This window comes from Lytechinus pictus, chromosome 3 (genome assembly GCF_037042905.1).
Source record: "Lytechinus pictus isolate F3 Inbred chromosome 3, Lp3.0, whole genome shotgun sequence".
Lineage (NCBI taxonomy): Eukaryota > Metazoa > Echinodermata > Echinoidea > Temnopleuroida > Toxopneustidae > Lytechinus > Lytechinus pictus.
This window is the reverse complement of record NC_087247.1, coordinates 35,978,957-36,002,033: the sequence shown is the minus strand read 5'-3', so window position 1 is coordinate 36,002,033 and position 23,077 is coordinate 35,978,957. Positions and strand designations below refer to the sequence as shown.

General features: G+C 35.4%; 1 protein-coding gene across 1 annotated transcript in view; it reads left to right on the top strand.

The window, feature by feature from the left end:
- Positions 1-554: 554 nt before the first annotated feature.
- The window catches only part of LOC129255659 (ATP-binding cassette sub-family C member 9-like), a 31,868-nt gene continuing 9,345 nt past the window's right edge, over positions 555-23,077 (top strand). Inside the window, exons 1-21 of the mRNA XM_064096927.1 lie at positions 555-1,466; positions 1,967-2,227; positions 4,465-4,656; positions 6,199-6,369; positions 6,638-6,793; positions 7,337-7,471; positions 8,085-8,247; positions 8,757-8,797; positions 9,540-9,893; positions 10,829-10,987; positions 11,760-11,847; positions 12,872-12,977; positions 14,212-14,310; positions 15,002-15,167; positions 17,040-17,177; positions 18,527-18,749; positions 20,129-20,337; positions 20,966-21,135; positions 21,509-21,578; positions 22,205-22,362; positions 22,917-23,009. Coding sequence (XP_063952997.1) covers positions 843-1,466; positions 1,967-2,227; positions 4,465-4,656; positions 6,199-6,369; positions 6,638-6,793; positions 7,337-7,471; positions 8,085-8,247; positions 8,757-8,797; positions 9,540-9,893; positions 10,829-10,987; positions 11,760-11,847; positions 12,872-12,977; positions 14,212-14,310; positions 15,002-15,167; positions 17,040-17,177; positions 18,527-18,749; positions 20,129-20,337; positions 20,966-21,135; positions 21,509-21,578; positions 22,205-22,362; positions 22,917-23,009 — 3,776 coding nt within the window. The 5' untranslated portion in view covers positions 555-842. The remainder of the gene's footprint in view (positions 1,467-1,966; positions 2,228-4,464; positions 4,657-6,198; positions 6,370-6,637; positions 6,794-7,336; positions 7,472-8,084; positions 8,248-8,756; positions 8,798-9,539; positions 9,894-10,828; positions 10,988-11,759; positions 11,848-12,871; positions 12,978-14,211; positions 14,311-15,001; positions 15,168-17,039; positions 17,178-18,526; positions 18,750-20,128; positions 20,338-20,965; positions 21,136-21,508; positions 21,579-22,204; positions 22,363-22,916; positions 23,010-23,077) is intronic.

Sequence of the window (23,077 nt, the reverse complement as noted above, 5' to 3'; positions counted from 1 at the left end):
AAAAAAGGAATATGCAGCCTCTAAATGTTTTCGTAAATTCCTAATTTGGGGAGAAAATAAATGACAGTCACACTTATTCTTTTTATGCCAAGCGAAGGTGCATATATTCTTCATCCTGTTTTTATTTATTTCCAATAGCTTATCATATTCAAAAGTTTAAGCGGTGCAGGAAGTTTCCCTGGTTTGACACGTTCACTAGGCTCAGTGTGCTGCGACAGCTGCCGTAATCATTTTGATGTATACCTCACACTTTCATTGCTTTTGAAGAAAAAAAAAGAGGAAGAGTGCAGCAGCAGCAGTAGCAGCAGAAGCACTCTTCAAGCGCAAACTTCCATTTCATTTGATCTAATATCATATTTCTCCACCGATACAGAAAACTCAAAATTGAAACTTGTAGATCAGTGTGCAAAGAGTGCTTCGATTTTTTTTATTATCCTCGGTCTTGCAATAATGTCAAACCCGGGTTTGGACCTTGACCCTTATACGTAAACGCAGACTTGACTTTGATTCATCTGGTACTGATATTAAGCACATGAGCACACCTTACATGCCTTACGGGCAGAAATAGTTTCTATCATTGGATTATTGATTGGATAATGGTAATAAAGCTTCGCGGTGTACAACAAAGGAATGGCCCAGAAGGCTTTATTTCATGAGTCCTTTCGAAGGAATGAAAACTATTGATGCTGCCTGATCATTATCTTATTTATATAGCTACTCCAAACGTATTTATAACGCACTCGCCTGGGACATTCATTCATCCGGTTTCCAGTGGAACGTGGTAACTGATAAGTATTTCGACTGAGCATTTGGATCGGAATATGTGATATTTTGCCTACATCATGTCGAGTTATGATTTTTCAACATGGTTCTGCAGTATCAACAAGACTTTGATACATTCAAAGACAAATGGCACGATTCAGATTGATCGATGTATCACCGACACCATGATTATTTTCCTCCACGCCGTTTTCATCGTCATCATACTTCTCCAACTTACGATACTACAATACTGGCGGCACATTCAGAAAATCCCATCTCCAGATATTTATTTGAGGTATCCTGGACACAGCTTGAGATGGATTCTAGCTTTCTTTGTCTTTCTCATTGGTGCTGCATCATTTGCAGAAGGATTATTAACAGAATGTATCTACCGTGCTAGTGATTTTCTCAATGCACAACCACATTTCTACCTGCCGGGAATATTTACGATATCGGGAACTGTCATGGCCATGATAAGTGTAAACTTTGCAGAAGTGTGGCGGTCTAAGCACATGTTCTGGACGCTGTTGTGTTACTGGACTTCGTCACTCATAACAGTCATTATTGCACTTTACTTTGATATCAAAGTACATATGTCATTAAACGTTCAAAGAACGATTTCAATGAATATAGTAGTGCTAACCCTTTTGTCGTTATGCTACACCCTTCTTGTCCTCGTTGAAGCAGTTAGTTTACATAAAATCGTAAGTGGTTTTACACGTGTTCTGAGGGAATGATAGGGGTTACACTTGCTTGCATAGCCCCAAACGCACACTTTAAAATTATTGTTCTATGTCTAAAAGCACTCACAGTAATGCACCATTCTTACGCTTATTTTGGATACATTTATCTCGCCTGGGTTAAGTGCAGCACAATATACAACCATCTGATTAAGAGATTAAGAGTCAGCAACACCACACAATGATGTATGCATACAAAATATATTTGAATAAAAATACATATAATTGAAAATTGTTAGTTTTGCATTGTAATCCCATTTCTTTTCTTTTTTTCATTATGCCTATAGATTTGATAATTATCATTATTGCATGCATCAAATGATGATAGATTTAATATTTTATAGACTTCAAAAAGAAGAAGAAAGGAACATTTTTCGGAAAAGTAAGACTTGATTTTAAAGTCATCCCTGCGTCTCCATAGCATTTCATGAAATTATTTGGCAAATACAATACTCATATCTTAGGTATTCTGCAGGCGTTCGAAACGACAGGCTGCCGACAATGGGATTCAATTCTTACCAAAGGAGCCTTGGGCTAAAAGAAGGATGTTCTACCGTGAAAACTACTCAAACCTTCCATCTCAGTTGTTGTTTTGGTGGCTCAACTTTCTCTTTTCTATTGGCTTCAAGAGGCCAATCAATTATGAAAGACTAGGAACTATTCCCGTGAACCACACCATTGAATACATATATAAAAGATTTAAAATGATCTATGATGATGAAAAAGTGAGTATATTTCTATGCTGAACGTGTCCCGTAATTGAAATATGGAGTAGAGGTTCGATTATGTGATATGGAGGAGAAGGTCGACCTTTTTAAATTTTTATTTGCTGGAGTTGTATATACAGCGTGTCCAATTAAGTCTTCATTTATTCTTTATTTAATTTCCTTTTTTAGATTTTAGAATAGGTCAACCTCAAGTCCTGAACAAGAGAAACTCCTTGCAGATTTGCGCCCGTGGGTGAACGTGGACAGATATACCGTAATTTGCACCACTTGAATAGATTACAAATCTTGTTAGCTGAACCTGATTACACATACTCGGTAAAACTTGGATGGAGAGGTTTTATGATGTGTAATGAAAAAAAATGTTCGTATCTTGTGATTATTGGACCATATCACATAAAATTTCATCAAATTGTAGCAAATTAATTTTAGTTTACGGGTATAAAGACATAAACAATATAATGTAAATGTAATATTATATCCATCTAGAGTGCCATTATAATTTTTTTGGGGTGGGACACGCTGAATACTATTGAACATGAAAAAGAGTTCTGGAAACGACCCCACTGATAGACGGAAATGTAAACTGTAGTTCTTAGGTTCTTTCAGGAAGCAGGACTCCACTAAACGACTAGCTTTCTGATGAAACGCTAACATTTTCGACAATTAACTTTCTTCTGAATGACGATATTTCCTGATTTTACTTTTGATTATCTGTACATACGGTTTCAGCAATGTCCTTACAAGAATTTGCTTTAGGCCTATTTGTATTGTGTGTTATTGATGTCAAAATATGTTTGAAGGAAGTAGCTTGATGGGCTTCTGCCCACAAAGAATCTCTTGATGGTTTGACATTTATCTTCTTCTCCTTCGTATTCTCCTTCTCCTCCTCCTTCTTCTTCTTCTCCTTCTTCTTCTTCCCTTCTTCTTCTCATTCTTCTTCATATTTTCTTCTCATTCTCATTCTTCTCCTTCTTCTTCTCCTTCTTCTTTTTCTTCTTCTTCTCCTTCTTATTCTTCTTCTCCTTCTCTTTCTTCTTATTCTCCTATTTCTTTTTCTTCTTCTTCTCCTACTTCTTCACTTTTTGTCTCCTTCTTCTTTCTCTTCTTTTACTCTCTCTTTCATCCTGACCATACTCCATCTCTAAATCTCGTTACAAGTCCACCCCAACAAAAAGTTGATTTGAATAAAAAGAGAAAAATCCAACAAGCATAACACTGAAAATTTCATCAAAATTGGATGTAAAATAAGAAAGTTATGACATTTTAAAGTTTCGCTTAATTTCACAAAACAGTTAGAGGCTGTTCTCACTACGTTCCTAAAACTAGTTTACTGGGAACCGGTTCAGAAAGCCAGTTTGAAAGATCGCTTTGCTAGCGTTCTCACTTGATCACACGAAAGTGGTTTTCAAAATCACTTCACGTATAGCGCTCTTGTTGCTATGGAAACGCTCTCAGTGGGGAGACACGTTTCGCGCGAAATTCGAAACCGCAGCATAGGCATTCTACACCTGTCGTGTGGAGTAGCGCGCTTAAAATGTGCGAAGATCGCTTCCCGAAGAACGGTTGTGTCCTCACTTACGCTAAAACCACTTTTCCGATGCGAAGCGATCTTGAAAACTACATCGCGAGGTGGTCTTCCAAACTGGTTTGGAAGAGCGCTTCCAAGAGCGCTTCGACCGTTCTCACTTAGCGTTAAACTAGTTTCCACTAAACTAGTTTAAGGAACTGAGTGAGAACAGCCTCCTTTATGCACATCCTGTTTGGTATGCAAATGAGGAGACTGATGACATCATCCACTCACTATTTCTTTTGTATTTTATTATATGAAATATGAAATATTCTAATTTTCTCCTAAATGTCAAGTGAAACAATGATTAATTTCTCCCTGAACATGTGGAACTAACATTGTTTAATACTATATGGTTCAGTCAAGTTGGTCCTTATTGTCAAATCTGTAAAAAATGAAATTTTGTATAATTCAAACAATTAAAAAGCAAAAGAAATAGTGAGTGAGGGACATCATCGACAGTCTCATTTGCATGTCACTGAGTTGTACATATCACTATTTTGTGAAAATAAGCAAAACTTTAAAATGTCATAACTTTCTTATTTTACATCCGATTTTGATGAAATTTTCAGCGTTATGCTAGTTTGATTTTTCTCTATTAATTCAAATCAATAGTTTTCCGGGGTGGACTTGACCTTTAATAAGTGACCGTCATTCGTTTTTCCAGAAAAGGATAATGGGATCAGACAGACACCCAAGCCTGATGAGGACGATCTTCCGTGCCCATTGGCAGCGACTTGGAGCTGCAGGTCTCTTGAAACTCATCGCCGATCTACTGAGCTACGTCGGACCCTATGCCTTGGGTGGCATTACACTTTATGTCACAAGAACATTGAAGGGAGATAGGCACAAAGAAAGGGTGATTTTTTTCTTCTTCATATTTTGTATACAATTAAGTTGGGAACAATATGTTTATATTACAGGCAATACGAGACTACTATTTTTATAACTGTTAATGAAAACATGTATATTACAAGCCTGATAGGGCTGAATTTTGATGAGAGATATGGATAAATAGATATTTCGACAGATATATTGTTATTCATTCAAACATACATACACACATACACATCCTTACACCCTCACACACACCCGCACAATATATGTATGTATGTATATATGTATATATATATATATATATATATATATATATATATATATATATATATATATATATATATATATATATAAACTCCTCAAAAAAAGTTTGGAAATCTGACTTTGATCGATAATCCCTCCTCGGTTTTAGTAAATATCAATGTGTAATTAATATCAATGAATAGATCATTTAATTCTCTTTAAAATGATACCCTATATGATATGATTATGGTTTACATGGAGGTGCAATGCCTTGAAATGTGGGGCAAGGTCAAAATTAAAAAGTTGCAAAATGACACAATATTGAAAGTCACTGTTCTTTTTTCCGTGGTGATGAGCAGCGGTTTCTTTTGTTTTCATTAACATGGAATCAAACACACCTCTGCACAAGAAAACACATAACAAATAAACAAACATGCATGGGTATTTCAAACCACGACTCAAACCATGTTATCTCACAGAACCATCACCTCGTAAACCACAACAAAACATAAAAAATGAAGAAGCAGGGGCTTGATTTGAATGGATTTTCATCTCTATTGACGCAGACAAAAGAATCATGTTCTGTATTGACCCTTCATTACTATTTCTGCTCGTTTGCAGCTTTTCAATTCAGACCTCATCCAACACTTTTGAATCCTGCTCTTTTCGTGATGGCAAGATCATAACAAGCATGGTATCATTTTAAAATGATCCTTTGAATGATATCAAATATGCTTTGTGTAAAATTGGGAGTTGGGAGAAATTAATGGCCAAACTCAGATTTCCAAACTTTTTTTGAGTGGTTTATATATACATATATATATATATATATATATATATATACGCATATATATATATATATACACATATATCTATATATATGTATAATATATATATAACGTGAATGTGCCTCGGCCACGTATGTACTGGATGCAGCATCATATAGAAAATAAAAAAAGATAAAAGGACCTTGAAGATTACTTTCAAGGTAACTTTCAAATATTATTTTCACTTTACATCTTGTTTATTTTAGATGAAATGACCGTCTCCTTGTCATTGTGTTACAGAGCTGCGTTCTCATATGTTTATGTTGCATGCTTGTTTAGATTGTGTAAAAAGTAAAAGTAAAAAAAAAAAATTACAGTGACAAACAAAATTGTCGAAATAAAAGAAAGAAAAGGTATTTTTAATCGAAATAGTAAAGGGTTACATAATCTGTCCCGCAAATAGAATGCAACGATTTTTCAGATTGATTGTGATATTCTCTCTGGTACTACCTTAATTCATAAATTTATCTCTTTTGTGTTATATTATTCCACAGACTGCTTTGGATAAACCACTGCCTCATGACGTCACAACGGCCGATTTTTTCTCGAACGGATTTGTCTTAGTCTTCATTGTGTTTGCTTCATCTATCGTACAACACATTTGCAATCAGACATATTACTATTGGGTGAATGTCGAAGGTCTTCATGCAAAGGCTGCAATCCAGGTATAAAGCTTTTTTTTTAGAAAAAAAAATCGAATATCTCAATTTTTATAAAGATTATGCAAATGCAGATATTATGAATAACGCATTGGTCCCTAATATAATTTTGTGATAGTATGGACTGATCATTGTGCATTGTCTTCTAAATAGATACACAAAAATTGTTTGATCTCCGATAAGATCTGTTTTGAGATTATAACTTTTCGTTGTTGTTGCAAAGCTCATAATTCACTTTGAAATCGATAACCTGTACTAGCAATTCGTATTACAGATGCTGGTATACAACAAATCTCTTCGTATATCCACTGCGACGATGTTAGGTGGTAAGATGTCAATGGGTCAGGTGACGAATCACATGTCCGCAGATGCTAGCAATGTCTTGTTTTTCTTCCTCAATGTCAACGAAATTTGGGCAATACCTGTTAAGGTGAGATATATGACTGTTGTATTTACTGTGTCTATATTCAATAACTTTCGGTATGTAGACCGTGTTATGAGTCTTTGAAGTTCTGATATGTGAAAACTTTCAATTAAATAGTTGTGATTCCTAGTAAGAAAGAAGAAAATTAAACGAAATAAAAATAGAAGAAGAAATTAGTAAGCCTGTACACTCTAAATTACAGGGATTTAAAATAAGTCCAGATGGACTGTAGCTAGGGACCAATCGATTTCTGAATTTAGTTTTAATCCTAACGACTTAAATTTAAATCTCAAATGATTTAAATTTAAATCTTTCGAGATTTAAAAATGAATCTTAAGGATTCAAACTAAATCCGGAATTCGATTGGTCCCTAACTACAGTCCATGTGGACTTGTTTTAAATCCCTGTAATTTAGAGTGTATACTTCCCAATCAAAAATATAACAACAAATGTTTATTTCAGGATTCTTAGCTCCTACTACATGATACATTAAAATTCCCGATTGCGTATATTTTTGAAATTCCACTGGAATTATTGTTCGTCCTGTAGATATCTGTTGCGTTGTATCTCCTCTACCAAAAACTCGGTATGGCCGCCATTATAGCTGCTTCTGTCTTCCTAATCGTAATACCTCTTCAAATGATTGTAGCAACAACGATGGCTAAGATGACAAAATCAGTATTGGTGAGTCCAGTAAAAAAAATGACATACATTAAAAAATGATAATACAAAACTCAGGTTTGCTATATAATTTGCATATGTGATATTATTTGTGAATTTAATTACCAATTCGACAATCACATTAATGATGAGTCTTTGTGCTATATTCCAAAATATTATATATATTGCAGACAATAATTTTTTCAAATTATGTAGGCCCTATAATGTTTACGTGTCCCGGTGTAAGTGTAGGGTCGGGTTTTAAGTCCAGGAGGGGTTTGAACCTAGTAAAATTTCTACAAAGTTTGAAACGTATTTACCTTTTTGCCTGATAAACTTCATTTCTTTACATTTGATTTACATTGAAATCCTAACAATTGTCAAAATAAATATAAAATATTGACCTTTTCATTATTGTTGAGAACCGTATCGAGTGATTTTTATTTTGCTTTGATAAAATCATAAATGTCAATAATACCAATTCAAATTATTTGAGGATAAACTCTGTCAATTAAGCAATAGCCTTGTTACTATCGCAACTAACTTGGTTTTGAACTTTCGACATTTCCTTTTGAAATGAAATGAAAGAAAATTTCATGGTTGATGCATTCTTTCAAAACTTGTCATTTTATCACAGAAAACATCAGATAAAAGACTGAGTGCGTCAAACGAAATGCTTCAAGGGATTCGGCTTCTAAAAATTTATGGATGGGAAGATATATTTTACGAGAGAGTAAAGACTATAAGGAATTCTGAAATATATCAGCTTCTTAAAATATACCTCCTTTTTGCTTTCACATGTGAGTACAGTAGCAGTTCATAATATTTATGATTTCATTTTTAATAGTTAATTTTGATCCCTCGGTATCTCAAGATTTTATTCATTCTGTATATGTAGAATATGACGTAAATATAATATATCTTATTTTATGGAGTCCTCCTTTGAATGCTTGCTCAAAAAGTATCTGAGGAAAGGCCTGAGAAAATGTGAAGAATTGACAGAAATTATTTATTTTTTATTTTTTAGAGTTCCCCTTCAAATATTTCCTCCTTCAAATATTTCCTCCAAGATAAAGGTTTGGAATACTTACAATTTAAAATGGAAAGATGAAAGTTAATTTAAGTAAAGCGATCAAGCAAATAATGATGAAAGGGAAATGAAAGAAAGTTGATATAAATTCAATTGGACTTATAAAAATAAACAAAAACAAAATATTTTTTTCTTCCTCGTCATATTTTTTCGGGAGGGTTATAGTTTTAGTTTTAATGGGAGAGTTTAAGTGTTCTTTTATTTTTTTCTTTCCTGCAGTTTCAATCAATTCTGGAACTCCGATTATTGTTTCTTTAATTGTAAGTATTAGATCTTTAACATATTTCCTTGTTGAGTTGTTGAGTGATATTTATGTTGATGCTTAACATAACCACTATTTTCCACTCAATAATTAAGATATGATTTAGCTAGAACTGGAAAATCTTGGCGAAGATAGGAAGGAAATCAGTTGAAGATTTTTTAACCATTCTCACTGTGACTAGTTGAGTCAGAATGAAAGCACCCACCCCACCTAGTAGCAATCTCTGTATAAAACATTGCCTTGCAAATTTCTGTTCATATAACTTTCTACACTGATAGGGATGATAGTAGTACGGTATGTCTGTGGTGGCAAGTTATCGAGCGTGGTCACCTTGACTTTTCCACGAATAACAGTATTCCACCCGCTGCTATAAGACCTAAAAGTAAAATATCGACAGTGTTAATTCATATATTGTGTCAAATCATCAGCCAATATAAAAAAGTTTATATATATATATATCTGTACAACTGTCAACTTCGTTTTTATCAATTTAATCATGTACTTTCTCAGAATCAATATTTGGGCTATTTGAGAAAAAAAATCGTGTGGCCGAGTGTTATGCTTACGCGCCCCCTAAGACAGGAGTGATTTTCATACTGCGCGTAACTGGGAGTTACGTGCGTGTTGGAGTCACACTTAATTATCAATTGAAACGTATAACTTTATCTCTTTGTAATTTTCGTTGATTTATGACTCTGAGTAAAGATTATACATAATAAAGTAACTATGATTTTTTGCAGGCATTTGCTTTCTACACACCTTTTAACTCTACCCCACTAACCCCGGACAGAGCTTTCTCCAGTCTTGCCTTGTTCAAACTCACCACCGAATCCCTCGTTCTTCTTCCACATGTACTTAACCTTGCTGTTACAATGAACGTCAGTGTAAAACGTCTGATAGAGTTTCTTGGGAGTCCAGAGGTTCAGCCGATCGATGACACGAAGGTTCAGGGTTCGAACCAAACATCCGGGAGGAGAGGGGATGATGGCATACTTGGGCGATGTCGGAGTGATGAAAGAGTTGCAAAGTCGACTCCCCTCTGGTCTGTGCTTGAGGAAGATGAAGATTTGGCCTCAGAAGATGATGTCTTTCTGGTAGGAATAATGTTAAAAACATTTCAAAGAGAATGACAAGTTTTATAGAATGATTAATGACCATTTGAAACTAACTTATTGTGATCATTGATTAACACTAAACAATCAAATTGATACATATTGAAGAGCCGTGGTCTCGTGGAAGAGCCCTGGTGTAGTGGTTCTGACTCTCGCCCTGTAAACAGAGGGTCGTGTGTTCGAATCCTACCGCGGTCTACCGTCCTTTGGCAAGGCGTTAATCCACACTTTGCCACTCTCGACCCAGGTGCTAAATGGGTACCCGGTAGGATGCGAAAGATATTGTATGTTTGATTTTGCCAGCGCCATAATGAGGCTGCGATGAATGCAAGGAATGCTCCCCAGGGAGTGGAAATTTTGCACTTTTCGTGCGGGATTGAAATGAATCCAATGACCGGGGTAATAATATGCTGTAACGCGCTTTGAGCCATTCTAGGAAAAGCGCTTTATAAAAATTGGCTCTTATTATTGAATGCTTAAGGCATACATTTTTAAAGCCAGGGTGTTCAACTTTAAGAGCAGGCAGATCTTGGTAGAGTGACCGATATGTTTGAACTTTTATGTGCACATGTCGTCAAGCCAGCTGCTTTGTCATTGTAAAAAAAGAGATGGCATGTCACAATACGTGTATATCAACTTGCATCTGTCTTTCCAAATGTTTATTGTTATTTGTTCGAGAAAGTGAAGTGATCATCATACCTCAATCACATATATGAACTTGATAATAAGTCATTCATGAGATAACAAGATTCATCTTTATCGTTATATTTTATCAAATTTCAATTTGTCGTCATGAATATATTGTTTCCAAAGTTCTGTGGTTAATATCATAAGTCTTGTCTCTTTGAAGTTTCTGACCATTACCGACGAAACTGACGTTGGAATCTTTATCTCTTAAACAAAATATATATTTTCAGAGTCTTGAGGAGATGGAACAAAGAAATGTAGTCCGAAAGGGGATGGCTACTACAATACATAACCAAAATGGTCAAAATGTTTTGACCAATGGGGACTGTGTAGAGGGTCTCCAGAGGGACCCTCTTCAACGGGATTTACCAGATGACATTGCTTTAAGAGTAAGATTTTTTTTATATTTTGAAAGGCATTCATTTGATAGTGATTGGAAATACAACAACGGCACATTCAACAACAGTTATAATGATAGATTAAAATCAATAAAATGTAATCCAAATTAGTCCCAAACTGACCAAAAGGAAGACAAAGTATTGCATAATTACATAGCAAAGTGACAGTTTAAAGTTAATGAACACAACAAAGACAATATAATAACTAAAAATGGTTGCCCTTTGTGCAATATTTTTTTTCTTCAAATTTCTACGAATCACTTGCAATGTTTAGATAGGCATTAAAATCCATCTCTTTCGTAGTTTTTATTTATTTTTTGCATTATATAATTCCTTTTATTTGTTTCACTGTAATTGTTTGTGGGCATTATCGGAAAAGCGCAATATAAGTAATAACGATAAAGACGACTGGTGTCTGACAATTTTTAAAGTAAACTTGAAAGGGGGTAGTGGCAATGTTGCGTAGGTACTAGGTAGTCATATGCGTATGGCTTTTAGTGCCGTGATAGTGTGTGCGGTAAATGGGTGTGTTGTGGGTGTATGGAGTGAGTACACTTGTAAGGATGTATGTAAGTCAGGAGTGTATGTGCGTGAGGTGATAATAACGTGTGGGTGCGTGTGTGGTATGAAGGGCGTGATAGGAGCATGTGTATCTATCTGTCTACAATATACCGTTAATCATTCAAATGTTGCAGAAAGACATTTTGTGTGAACACAAATGTTTTATTTCCTGACAGGTCTTCCCTAATTTGTTTCGAAACAGATACAAAACGGAAGCTTTGTTTGGGATGTAACGTCTGGTAGTTCAGACGCCCATGATGTTAGTAATGTGGATATTACAATCCCATCTGGTAAGCATTGACACGATTGTAATGATCGCAAACTATTTTTTATTGAGCATAGTTATGACAAAATTGATGCCGGATTCATAAAAGAAATTCGTTATATAAGCACTGATCAAGTAGGTGCAATGATGGTGCCGTTGCACGATACAAAAGTTAGGTAACTTAAAGAGTATGGGATGAGTAAGATTGACAATTTTTTTCAGAGTGACTTTCAAATAGTATATCAATAAAGAAGATTTGATTTTGTCTGAAAGACTATAACAACAATTTTGTTCGATAATTGATAGGTGTAATCAAAAATTTCCATTAGCATTTAGGTTTAACTCAACAATGTCATGAAAGCAATTTGTTTGCATGTTTAAAGTTGAGTTCATCTATGATTTGTATATCCTACTACCTTTTTGGTTTCCCTGCATGGGTAATTGCGAAAAAAGTAGAATTGTCCATCCTGAATTCAGGTTGATTTTGATAAAAGCTCCAAAATAGAGAAAAAATCACTGAAGGTTTGACGAAATAGCCGTGAGTAACACTGTTCTTGTGTCTGTATTTGCGACGACGATCATTAGTTAGCAACTGCCATACTTGTCATGTTTTATAATTCAGTGAATATTAATTCCAATTTCGATTTTTAATGATTTATGATGTGCAAAATCATTTAACCTTGAATGAAAATAATGCATGTAATAGTAAATCGGTCGTACAAGCAAAATCTTTTGCGACCTTTCCGAAATTTCATTAAATAATTGATGGGGAATTTGTTCGCATGTAACGTCACCATACAAAAAAACATTGAAATTAATAACTGCTACTATTTGACTGATTTTTCACCACATTGTTCTAATTTATATATTTCTACCCAAATCAACGCCAGGGAGAACTTCTCCTTTTATAATTTTTGAATACTTTTCAACTATGAGATCAAGAATATCACTCCGATTTGATTTTTTAAAATGCATGTAGGTTCTTTCCTTTTTTTATTTTAGAAATAAATCACACCAACTATGTTTCTTTTTATCATGGCTATACAAAGGCAAGTTAACCATTATTGTAGGAGCTGTCGGAAGCGGGAAATCGTCTCTTCTTGGTGCACTGATGGGAGAGATGACAGCATGTAGTGGAACGGTTCAAATTCATAAGTAAAGCCCCCATCACACTTATTCGGAATCAGCAGGAATCAAGCAGAAGCTGGAAAGAAAAAAATATTCAAAAAATCTAGAAATTTTTGGGAGGAACTTATGAATTCACCAAACTGGAGTTGAAATTCAGTAAATTTACCACGTGTATCATCATACACTAGTCAAAATGAACCGCAATGGAGTCAGATTGATAATTCGTGATACGTTCTTGGACATTCTAGGGGCATTCTAAATATCCTGACTGCATTCTGAGTGCATTCGAAATATTTTTGTCATTTCTGTTGGCCGTCCCGAAGGTTTTGGTCATATTCAAAACATTCGAGGGATATTTTCGAACGGTGTTCGAAGTAGATTTAAATGACCAACTGGTGGTCAAACAATAGTCCTTTCATTCAGGCCAATTCTGCTTGATTCGGAATAAGTGTGATGGGAACTTAAGTAATTTCTACTTAGCACACACATATTTACTGATGACTATTCTTCCTATCATGTATTGGTTACCATTTTTTTTAACATTTCATTCGAGTTGGTTATTATTAAAAACTCATTGATCATTAATATTAATCATTCGTCTTGCAGTGGCTACCTATCCCTTAAAAGAGACCACGTTGTCATGGTTGTATGAACTTACTGTAGGTGTTAAATTTGGTTAATAGCAGCTCCTGTGAAACCTTTATTTCCAATGTTCATCGAGTAAGGTTGTCATAGTAATGATTTTGTTAACGTATTATTTAACAAAGTAGACACTTCAGTTAGGAAACTGCTCTACCAGCGGGCCCTGCTAAACGTAATATGTTGTTAGTACCCTCTCCAATCTAAATGCTGAGCGCCTAGCTAGAAGGCAGAAGGTCCCATTTTTATGAGTCTTTGGTATAACTCGGCTTGGGATCGAACCCACGACCTCCCGTTCATGAGGGTCGACTGAGCCACCATGCCCGGTGGTTCGGTTGATCAGGATTGCCATAAATGATGGTTACTAAAAACATTTTTTTGCTTATCCAATATTGTTCTTCAGCTCGTACAATATTTCTTCGCATCCTACTCAAGGCTATCCAAAAATATTCATTAAATATTTAAGACCTTTAGTGTTTTTTTTATACAAAAATATCTTGAAAGCTTTGACAAGATTGAATCGTATTTAGTGTTAGGGCTACCAGACCAAGAAAGACATTATGTTTTTAATTCTTATTCTATAAAACTAACTTAGTAATATTCTCAACGATTACTTGTTTAGAAAGAAGTGTCGAATTGCATATGCTCCTCAAAAGGCCTGGTTGGTTAATACAACAGTCAGAAAGAACATCCTTTTTGGCCAAAAGATGGACAAATTAAGGTAAGACAACAAGAAAATCATACGATAAAAACGACCGGTATTCATTATCTTTGTATTTTACATTATAACCCTAATTTTAAGTGGCTTACGGCCCCTTATCAAAAGTCTAAGCAACATTTGCTCAGTGCATTACGCGGGAATCCTGCATGTTGTCTTATTACAACAATTTCTCTCAAATATGCGTACTCAAACAAAATTATGGGGATCAGGAAAGTCGAAGTAAATTCCTGTATGTGGAGAAACCATGGACGGGACTTTGTTAAGGTACCCTAGATTTGGCATTTTTAATTCAACTGAATCGAATTGATTACTACAAACTTTAAGTCATAATTATATAAAATCTGATCCCTATCTTGCTCTATGTAATTCTTACTATTTACCCACGAACCACCCCTGCCCTTTCCCCTATGATAAGTAACTACTTGTTCTTATATCATTCTATGGCCGTCATTTCATCTCAAAACTCATTTAACGGCAAGAAAAAAACATGGTATTATTGTCACAACTTTAAAAATTTGATCGACTTTTGGGATGAATTTGAATTTGCAAACATCATGATCCGCAATCGATTTGGATGAACCTTTATCAGAACTGACAGCCTGTTAAATGTACGAATGTCTTTTATTAGTGACATTGTGACATTTTGTCTGGTAAAATACTTTTAAAAAAGTACTCACTCCTCTCGTATCAGATACCAGGAGGTGATCCAAGCATGTTCCCTTGGGCCAGACATGGAGGTCCTCCCCGCTAAAGATCGGACAGAGATCGGTGAGAACGGTATCAACCTTAGCGGAGGACAGAAACAAAGAGTCAGCGTCGCAAGAGCCATGTATTCTGACTGTGATATCATTATTCTAGTAAGATTTTCTTTTTGAAAAGTTAGACGAGTAAACTTGGCTTTTTTTTTAAACTTTAACTCGAAATATTTCGCGTACATACTTCATCCCATTTGCATGTTCATGAAATCCTTGGCTGAATTATGCACTTCTACGAATGTTTTACGTAAGGGCCCAGAACAACCTATAGGGCTATTCCTTCGTAATTCTGTGATTCAATACACTCGTGAGCTGTGTGATGTAGAATACGCGCTAGAAAAAAGATGGAGTCAAAGAATAGAAAACTAACCAACCAAAAACTGAAATATGTAGTTGAATATTAAAATAAAAATTTAGCGGTGAAACAAGGAACGCTTTACTCTAGCACTTCTAAATTACCATGGTCATGATAGTAGGACATTGGGGTGGGATAATCACCTTGAAGGATTTGGCATGCTTCCAGTCAATCAGTCAGCTTATCGGAATCACCATTCTACAGAGACTGCCCTGGTGAAAGTTTTCAATGATCTTCTCCTGGCTGTTGATAGGGGCGAGGAGGCAGTGCTCGTTCTGCTTGATTACACCGCTGCATTCGACACCATCGACCACGAACTGTTACTGTATCGCCTGCAAAATGACTTTGGTATAACTGGGACTGTCCTTGATTGGCTCCGTTCTTACCTCCACAATCGTAGTCAACAAGTTACCATCAACGGCACCCTATCGGCGAGATTCCCCTTGGTCTGCGGCGTTCCGCAGGGTTCAGTGATTGGCCCGCTCCTCTTCATCTTGTACACAAGTCCTCTGTCAAGATTCATTGACTCTCACCGGGACATTCGACATGCCATGTATGCTGATGATACACAAATTTACATCACTTTGAAACCCACTGGTAAACATGAAGCTGCACAGAAGCTCAGAAGCTCAATAGTTGCTTAGAGGACATCAAAGCCTGGTCACATGATAACAAACTCTGTCTTAACGAAAGCAAGTCTGAAATGATCCACATCTCCTCCAAATTTAGAAACACAGAGTCCTTCCCAATGCTCTCAACCACAAGTAGCACTAGCGATAGTATTTTGATGTGTAATGAGTTGGTAAGGGATCTTGGGGTGACAATTGACAAGAATCTCACATTTCAACAGCATGTTAAGAATATTTGTAAGTCTGCCTCCTTTGGTATTTTTAAGATTGGAAAAATGAGGAGGCTACTCGACCAACCCACAACTGCTAAACTTACCCATGCTTTTGTATCTTCCCACATTGATTACTGCAATTCTGCTCTTTCTGGTATCCCACTGTCACATTTACGCCCACTTCAAAGAATTCAAAATAGTGCTGCAAGGCTTGTTACTCTTTCAAGAAAATCTGAACATGTTACACCTATTCTGAAATCACTTCATTGGCTTCCAATACGCCAACGCATCATTTTCAAAGTTCTTCTCATGACGTATAAAATAATCAATGGCCTAGCTCCTGAATACCTCTCTAATCTCATTTCTCTCCGCTCTTCTAGCTCACTCAGACCACTTCGTTCTTCAACAACCTTGCAGCTTACTTTAGGACCACGTACAAATACCAGTTATGGGGATCGAGCCTTTTCCGTTTTCGCTCCAATCCAGTGGAATAAATTACCATCTTACATCCATAATGCCAACTCCCTTGATCAATTTAAGACCTTGCTAAAGACCCACCTTTTTAATGTATAGGTATCAGTTGTGGGTTGGTCTATATTGAGGTGCACATCTTAGTTGCATTTTTTTTTTTTTTTTTTTTTTTTTTTTCCCCGGTAATTTAGTTGATAGGCAGAAAACTGAGCGCTTAGAAACACCTGTATTAAGCGCCCTACAAATGTTATAATTATTATAATTCTAGATATATGCTCACAGCAAGTCCCTTATATGCTTACTATAGGACGATCCACTATCAGCTCTTGACATGCAAGTTGGAAGTGATTTGTTCGATAAAGGAATCAAAGGCATCCTACATCGTCGCAACCAAACAGTTATACTGGTCACCCATCAACTCCAATACCTTCCACAAGCAGACAAGGTATGTCTATGGTCGATGACTCATTAAATCTTCTTTTTCTGGGCGTTGCAATTTTGTCCACGTCTTTCCTTTTTTCAGGGACCTATCCACGGAGGATTAGTCTATTGTTACTGAGGGTGCTGAGCGTTGTCACAGCACCCCCGGTAACAATAGATAATCCTCCGTGGCCAGGTCCATGCCAAAGGGTTAAAGGTCAAGTCCACCTCAGAAAAATGTTGAATCGAAACAATAGAGAAAAATCAGACAAGCATAATACTGAAAATTTCATCAAAATCGGATGTAAAATAAGAAAGTTATGACATTTTAAAGTTTCGCTTATTTTTCACAAAATAGTATGCACAATTTAGTCACATGCAAATAAGAGAATCGATGATGTCCCACACTCACTAATTATTTTGTTTTTTATTGTTAGAATCATACAATATTTCAATTTTTCCAGATTTGACAATAAGGACCAACTTGACTGAACCATAACATGTTAAACAATGGTAATTCCACATGTTCAGGGAGAAAGAAAACTTTGTTTCACAGGACAATGAGGATAAAATTATAATATTTCATATGATAAAATAAAAAATAAATAGTGAGTGAGTGATGTCATCATTTCCCTCATTTGCATACCAACCGGGATGTGCATATTTTGTAAAATTAAGCGAAACTTAAAATGTCATAACTTTCTTATTTTACATTCAATTTGGATGAAATTTTCAGTGTTGTGCTTGTTTGATTTTTCTCCTTTTATTCAAACCAACATTTTGTTTGAGTGGACTTGTCCTTTAAGGTAGTACATAATTACCAGCTAAAAAAGGTGAATTGTGACAACATTTTTTAAAAATTTGTAGCCAACACTTTGGAAAAGACGTAACTTGTTGAGTCAGATATAACCTTATAGTGTGTAAATTTGAACCGATGTTGAATGATTTGTTTTTATCCAAAAGGCAAACATTGATGTTGCCCACTTTCCATTACTATGTAATATCTAATCAACTTATTTTTGGTGTGAATTTGTAAATGCATTGATATTGGTTTAACGTTTTTGATAGACGACACTTTACAAAAATAACGATTTATGGGTTATCTTCATTAGCGTCTCTGGAAAAGGCGTTGGTCCTAATACGGTAATAGTATTGATTTAATTACTCACGGATTAGGTTTGTCACTGTTCATTTCATTCTAAATGCGAGTAGGCCTATTTGCAAAATATGCTGATAAGCTGTAAGTGTTGATAAGTTATTTTATACAAACCATTATCATATCTGATCCATTCCTACATTCTCTTCAGATGTGTTACATTCTAGAAATAAAATCATATGTATGCATGGTTTAAGATGTATATCGTTCATATTCAGATCATAATCATGGAGAATGGAAGAGTAGAACATCAAGGCTCACCGTTTGAGATTGCACGAGCTAACCAAGATCTTGAAGTGAAATGGGAGGCGGCGGTAAGACGAGCGAGTGAGACAGAGGATGTCCGCAACTCCGAAAGCGATACTGAGATGGAACGGAAGAATCTTCGGAGACAGTGCTCCAGAAGGATCTCGGTCCTTAGTGACTCTGAATCTTTCATAGGTGAACTCTCTCACTTTTATCATTATTAAAGGACACAAATTTGTATTTTTCCTAAGAATACGCGAATTATTACCAGCATGACCAGTCAGTAACGAGCATCGATAATCCCAATTCTAGCTTTGATGAAAAAAGTTTATGGTTGAGGTAGTGCTCCCTTAAATTATTTTGATACTTCCATTATTATTATTCATTATTATTCAATACTTCCATTTTACTTGATTGTTAAATACGTATACTAGAATTGTAATTTTTGTGAGAGTAGATTTGAAAAAAACACATTATAAAACCATTTTTTCTTACATAGAGCAAAATAGAAAACCATATTATATATACATACAGTATATACAGTGCGTATACAAAAAGTTTAAACTTATAAAAAATCCTGTAAAATTATATATTTGTAATATCCTGAAGATTTTTCCACATTTTAACATTGGTACAGATCCATTTAAGCAAATGACGATATAACTGTCGAAAAATATTTCCGCTTGAGTGAGCACCACTTACTTTTAAAAAGTTAGTGAAAAATGATTTGCGCAGAACTTTGAAATAGTTATGCGAATAAAAGTAGACCTTAATCATGAAAAACATGTGGAATTTAGCTAGTAAAATTGATTTGAAGATATCTTTTACCTTTTTTAACTTGTTTCCTTGCCCAAAACACTTCGAAGAGTGCATAGCTCCCCATCCCACTCCCCCACACACCGAGACCATCTTGACGATATTTGCTTTACACTGAGCTTTGATTTACATGAAATGGCTTAGGCTTCATTTTCATTTTGTTAATCATTGTCAAGCTTGGGAAAAGTGTGGAACAACAAGTATAAAATGAAAAATGAAATGTAAACCCACTTTAAATGATAAAAACTTAGTGAAAAAATGGTGGAGATGTCTGATATAAATTTTGGTTAAAATTAGTTATGTCAGATCCTCAGATCCAGCTGGCACAAAAAGCGTAAAGGTTGTGCTTACTAAGTGTTGAAATTTCAATTTGGGTAGCAAAATTGTTGCAAAATGCTTGAATGTATCCGTTTTATTTCAATTGACCAAAAGTGCAAGGGAAATGTATGAGAAATGTTTTGCAGGGGAAGTTTGATTTCGCCCTTTCCCCTTGACACAGCGTGAAAACGAGCATTTCTGCGCAAACAGATTTCTGCGAGCTTTACAAAAAGCGACAGTGCTCACTCAAGAGTAACATTCTGTCAAAACTTTTACTTTCATTGGATAGATGAGACCCAAACCCAAGATTATATGTGAAAAAATTACCCACACGTTGTATATTTTTTAATTCCCAGGGCTTTTTCAAAGTGTAAACTTTTTTTTGATACGCACTGTGTATATATATATATATATATTTGCATTTTCTTTTATCATCACAGAGGATGGAAAAGGCCGTTTGATCGCGCAGGAAGATCGAGAGTCTGGCGCTGTTGCTATGAGCAACTACATCCATTATGTCTCATCCATGGGGTATACACTATGTGTGCTTATCTTTTGCAGTACTTTTATGCGCGGTGCTCTGCAAATCGTCACCGATTTCTGGCTCTCTAAGTGGTCTGAAACTGGACTCAATGGAACTCATCATGATGTGAGAATGCAAAATCAACTTCGTTTAAAAAATGCTGATATGATTTTTTTTTGCGTTAGTCTTAGAAGTACACTATTATTCGGATTTTCGAATTTTACTGTCCTGTTTGTCTAAAAAAAACACCGAATAAACAGGCTTCAGAGTACTAGAGTATTTATGTTTGTCGATGATCCTCTTCGCCTCATATATCTACTAACGCGTTCATTATAACTTTGTCAGAATACTGGAATCATTGGCCACTTACAGACAGTCTCCAGCATTAGCAATTTTCAGGAGAGCATAAAAAACCCGTCTATTTCGCAGTTTGTAGTTCTAAGATTATATAATTTCATATAATTTATTAAATGTGAGCGCTTTGGGCCATATAGGAAGTCGCATAATTAATAGTAATAAATGTGATAAAAAAATAATAATTACAACAACAACATCAACAATAATAATAATAATAATGATGATAATGATAATAATAATAACCTACCTTTACACGAATGCACGACCCGACGCGATCTTCTATTATGATTGTAGTGAGCCATATTTCCATCGTTTTTGCCACGTAATGATCGTGTTCATGAAACATTTTACTGTGTCATTTACCATGTTTACTATTCTATTTTCGTATTTTTGACAGGATAATGAAATTCACCAAACAAGTTTCTACGTGAAGGGATTTGCTGGGTTGTCTGTCGGAACCCTTGTTAGTCAAATCCTCTTCAATTTCCTTGTCAATGCTGGGATACTGCTGGCTGCAAAGGCGCTTCACTTTGAGATGCTAGAGAATCTGCTCATGTTACCTGTCAGGTAGGATATTTCATATCAAGAAATCCATAGCTTTTATTAACATCTTCGTTCAGGTTAATATGCCTTTTGATGAGAAAACTACATGTATATTTAAACAGCACACTGTCGCCGTCATGACAGGCATTATATACAATATATAAATAAAAAAAAGTTATGCCTCAGTGTTGCAAAAATTGACGTTGAAATAAAAACACTCCATGACTTTTCGTCATACGTTTTTTTTTATTTCAACAATTTTTTATATATATATATGTATATATTTCTACTATCAACATTTATAATAATATTCTTCATTGTTCTTGTTTACAGTAAGATGGAACGATCATTATTTTTTATCCTTATAACCTCCTTTGTTATTTTCTATTCATTAAAGGTTCTTTGATGTCACCCCTGTTGGTCGAATTCTCAATCGACTATCAAGTGATACACGCTTGATTGATCAGGTAAATATATTTATACAACATCTGCAATAGAGAAAGTTTAGTGGGGAATTATCCATCCGAGGTTGGACTGGTATTTCTTTCCCCGAGAGGCAAATGCTATTGGTATATCAACGTACTCGGGTTCAATCAATAGCGAGTTTTCGCGATTGCAACGGGACGGATTCTACAACATAGAAAGTCTATTGAAAATGTCCGTCAAATCACAATGGACAGCTTAGAGGCAACTGTAGACACTTGGTGAACCGGGACAGCAGATCGTCCTTAATGTTCGGAGCTGACGAATAAAATTGCAAATATGTTGTTTTCCAGAGTCCAGAACGTCATTGCTGTTTTGATTCACCGATTTCCGACAAAGGCTGTTTTGTCATGAAGGGCTTTTGACAATTATTTTTTACGTTTCAGAAAACGTCTGCGCTGTGGTTGCGAAAGCTCCATAATGAGCCTTATTTGCTTTGGACATATGTATCGAAAGTTAATTTACATCAACAATGTGAACAAACGGGGTGTTACTTGACCTTTTCTAGTTATAACTTTCCGAATATTTTTAGCAATGATAATTCATGTATAAGACATTTCTTACCGCTAATGACTGTGAGTAAAACAGGACGTTGTCTTCATTTTGACAGAGGTTGCTGATAACAATCAACATGTTGATGAACAGCTTTGTTAATATGTTAGCATCGATCGTAGTCAACGCAGTAGTCAATCCTGTATTCCTCGGGATATTAGTACCTATCGCAGTCGTCTTCGTCATTATCTTCATCTATTACATAAGGACATCCAGGTAAATGTGACACAATGATTAACGATAGTATCGTTGTATGTTCTTATTTAAAAAAATAGGCATACTCCAATTTTAGAAATAGGCATACTTTCATAACTGCATTATAGACACACAATGGGGGAAAACATGAAAAGGACAGCCGAAAACAGAACTAGATTGTAATCGACATACAGTATTGTATTCGTTTTAAATACCTATAGGTAAACACTTTTAAATATCTTTTTTTATAAGCCACTATACGCAACGGATGGATCATCATTGGATCATCATAGTAATTTACAAGGTCTTGCAACAGTATGTGTTTGAACATTAAACATGTAAACTGACTTGAATTAGTGTTTTAATACGTATCGATTCTTTGGTAAGCTATAATTGAACAAATGAATAAATGCACTCATATATCTTATAGGAATGTGGAGAGAACATTTTTAATATGATGGACTGAAATTTGTACAACAGATTTGAAAAAAACTTTGAATCTCAAAACGTGTGTTGTATTTCTCGTTTCCTTCTAAATATATATATATTGTTCAATTCTACTCCTAAAAAAATAGGGAGTTGCAGCGGATAGAGAGTATAAGCAGATCACCAATTTTGGCTCATTTCTCTGAGACTTTAGGAGGACTGGCAACGATACGAGCATTTAAGTGAGTTCTTCATTTATTATACTTACAGACTCACCCACACCACACCCCCACACACGCGCGCACACAAA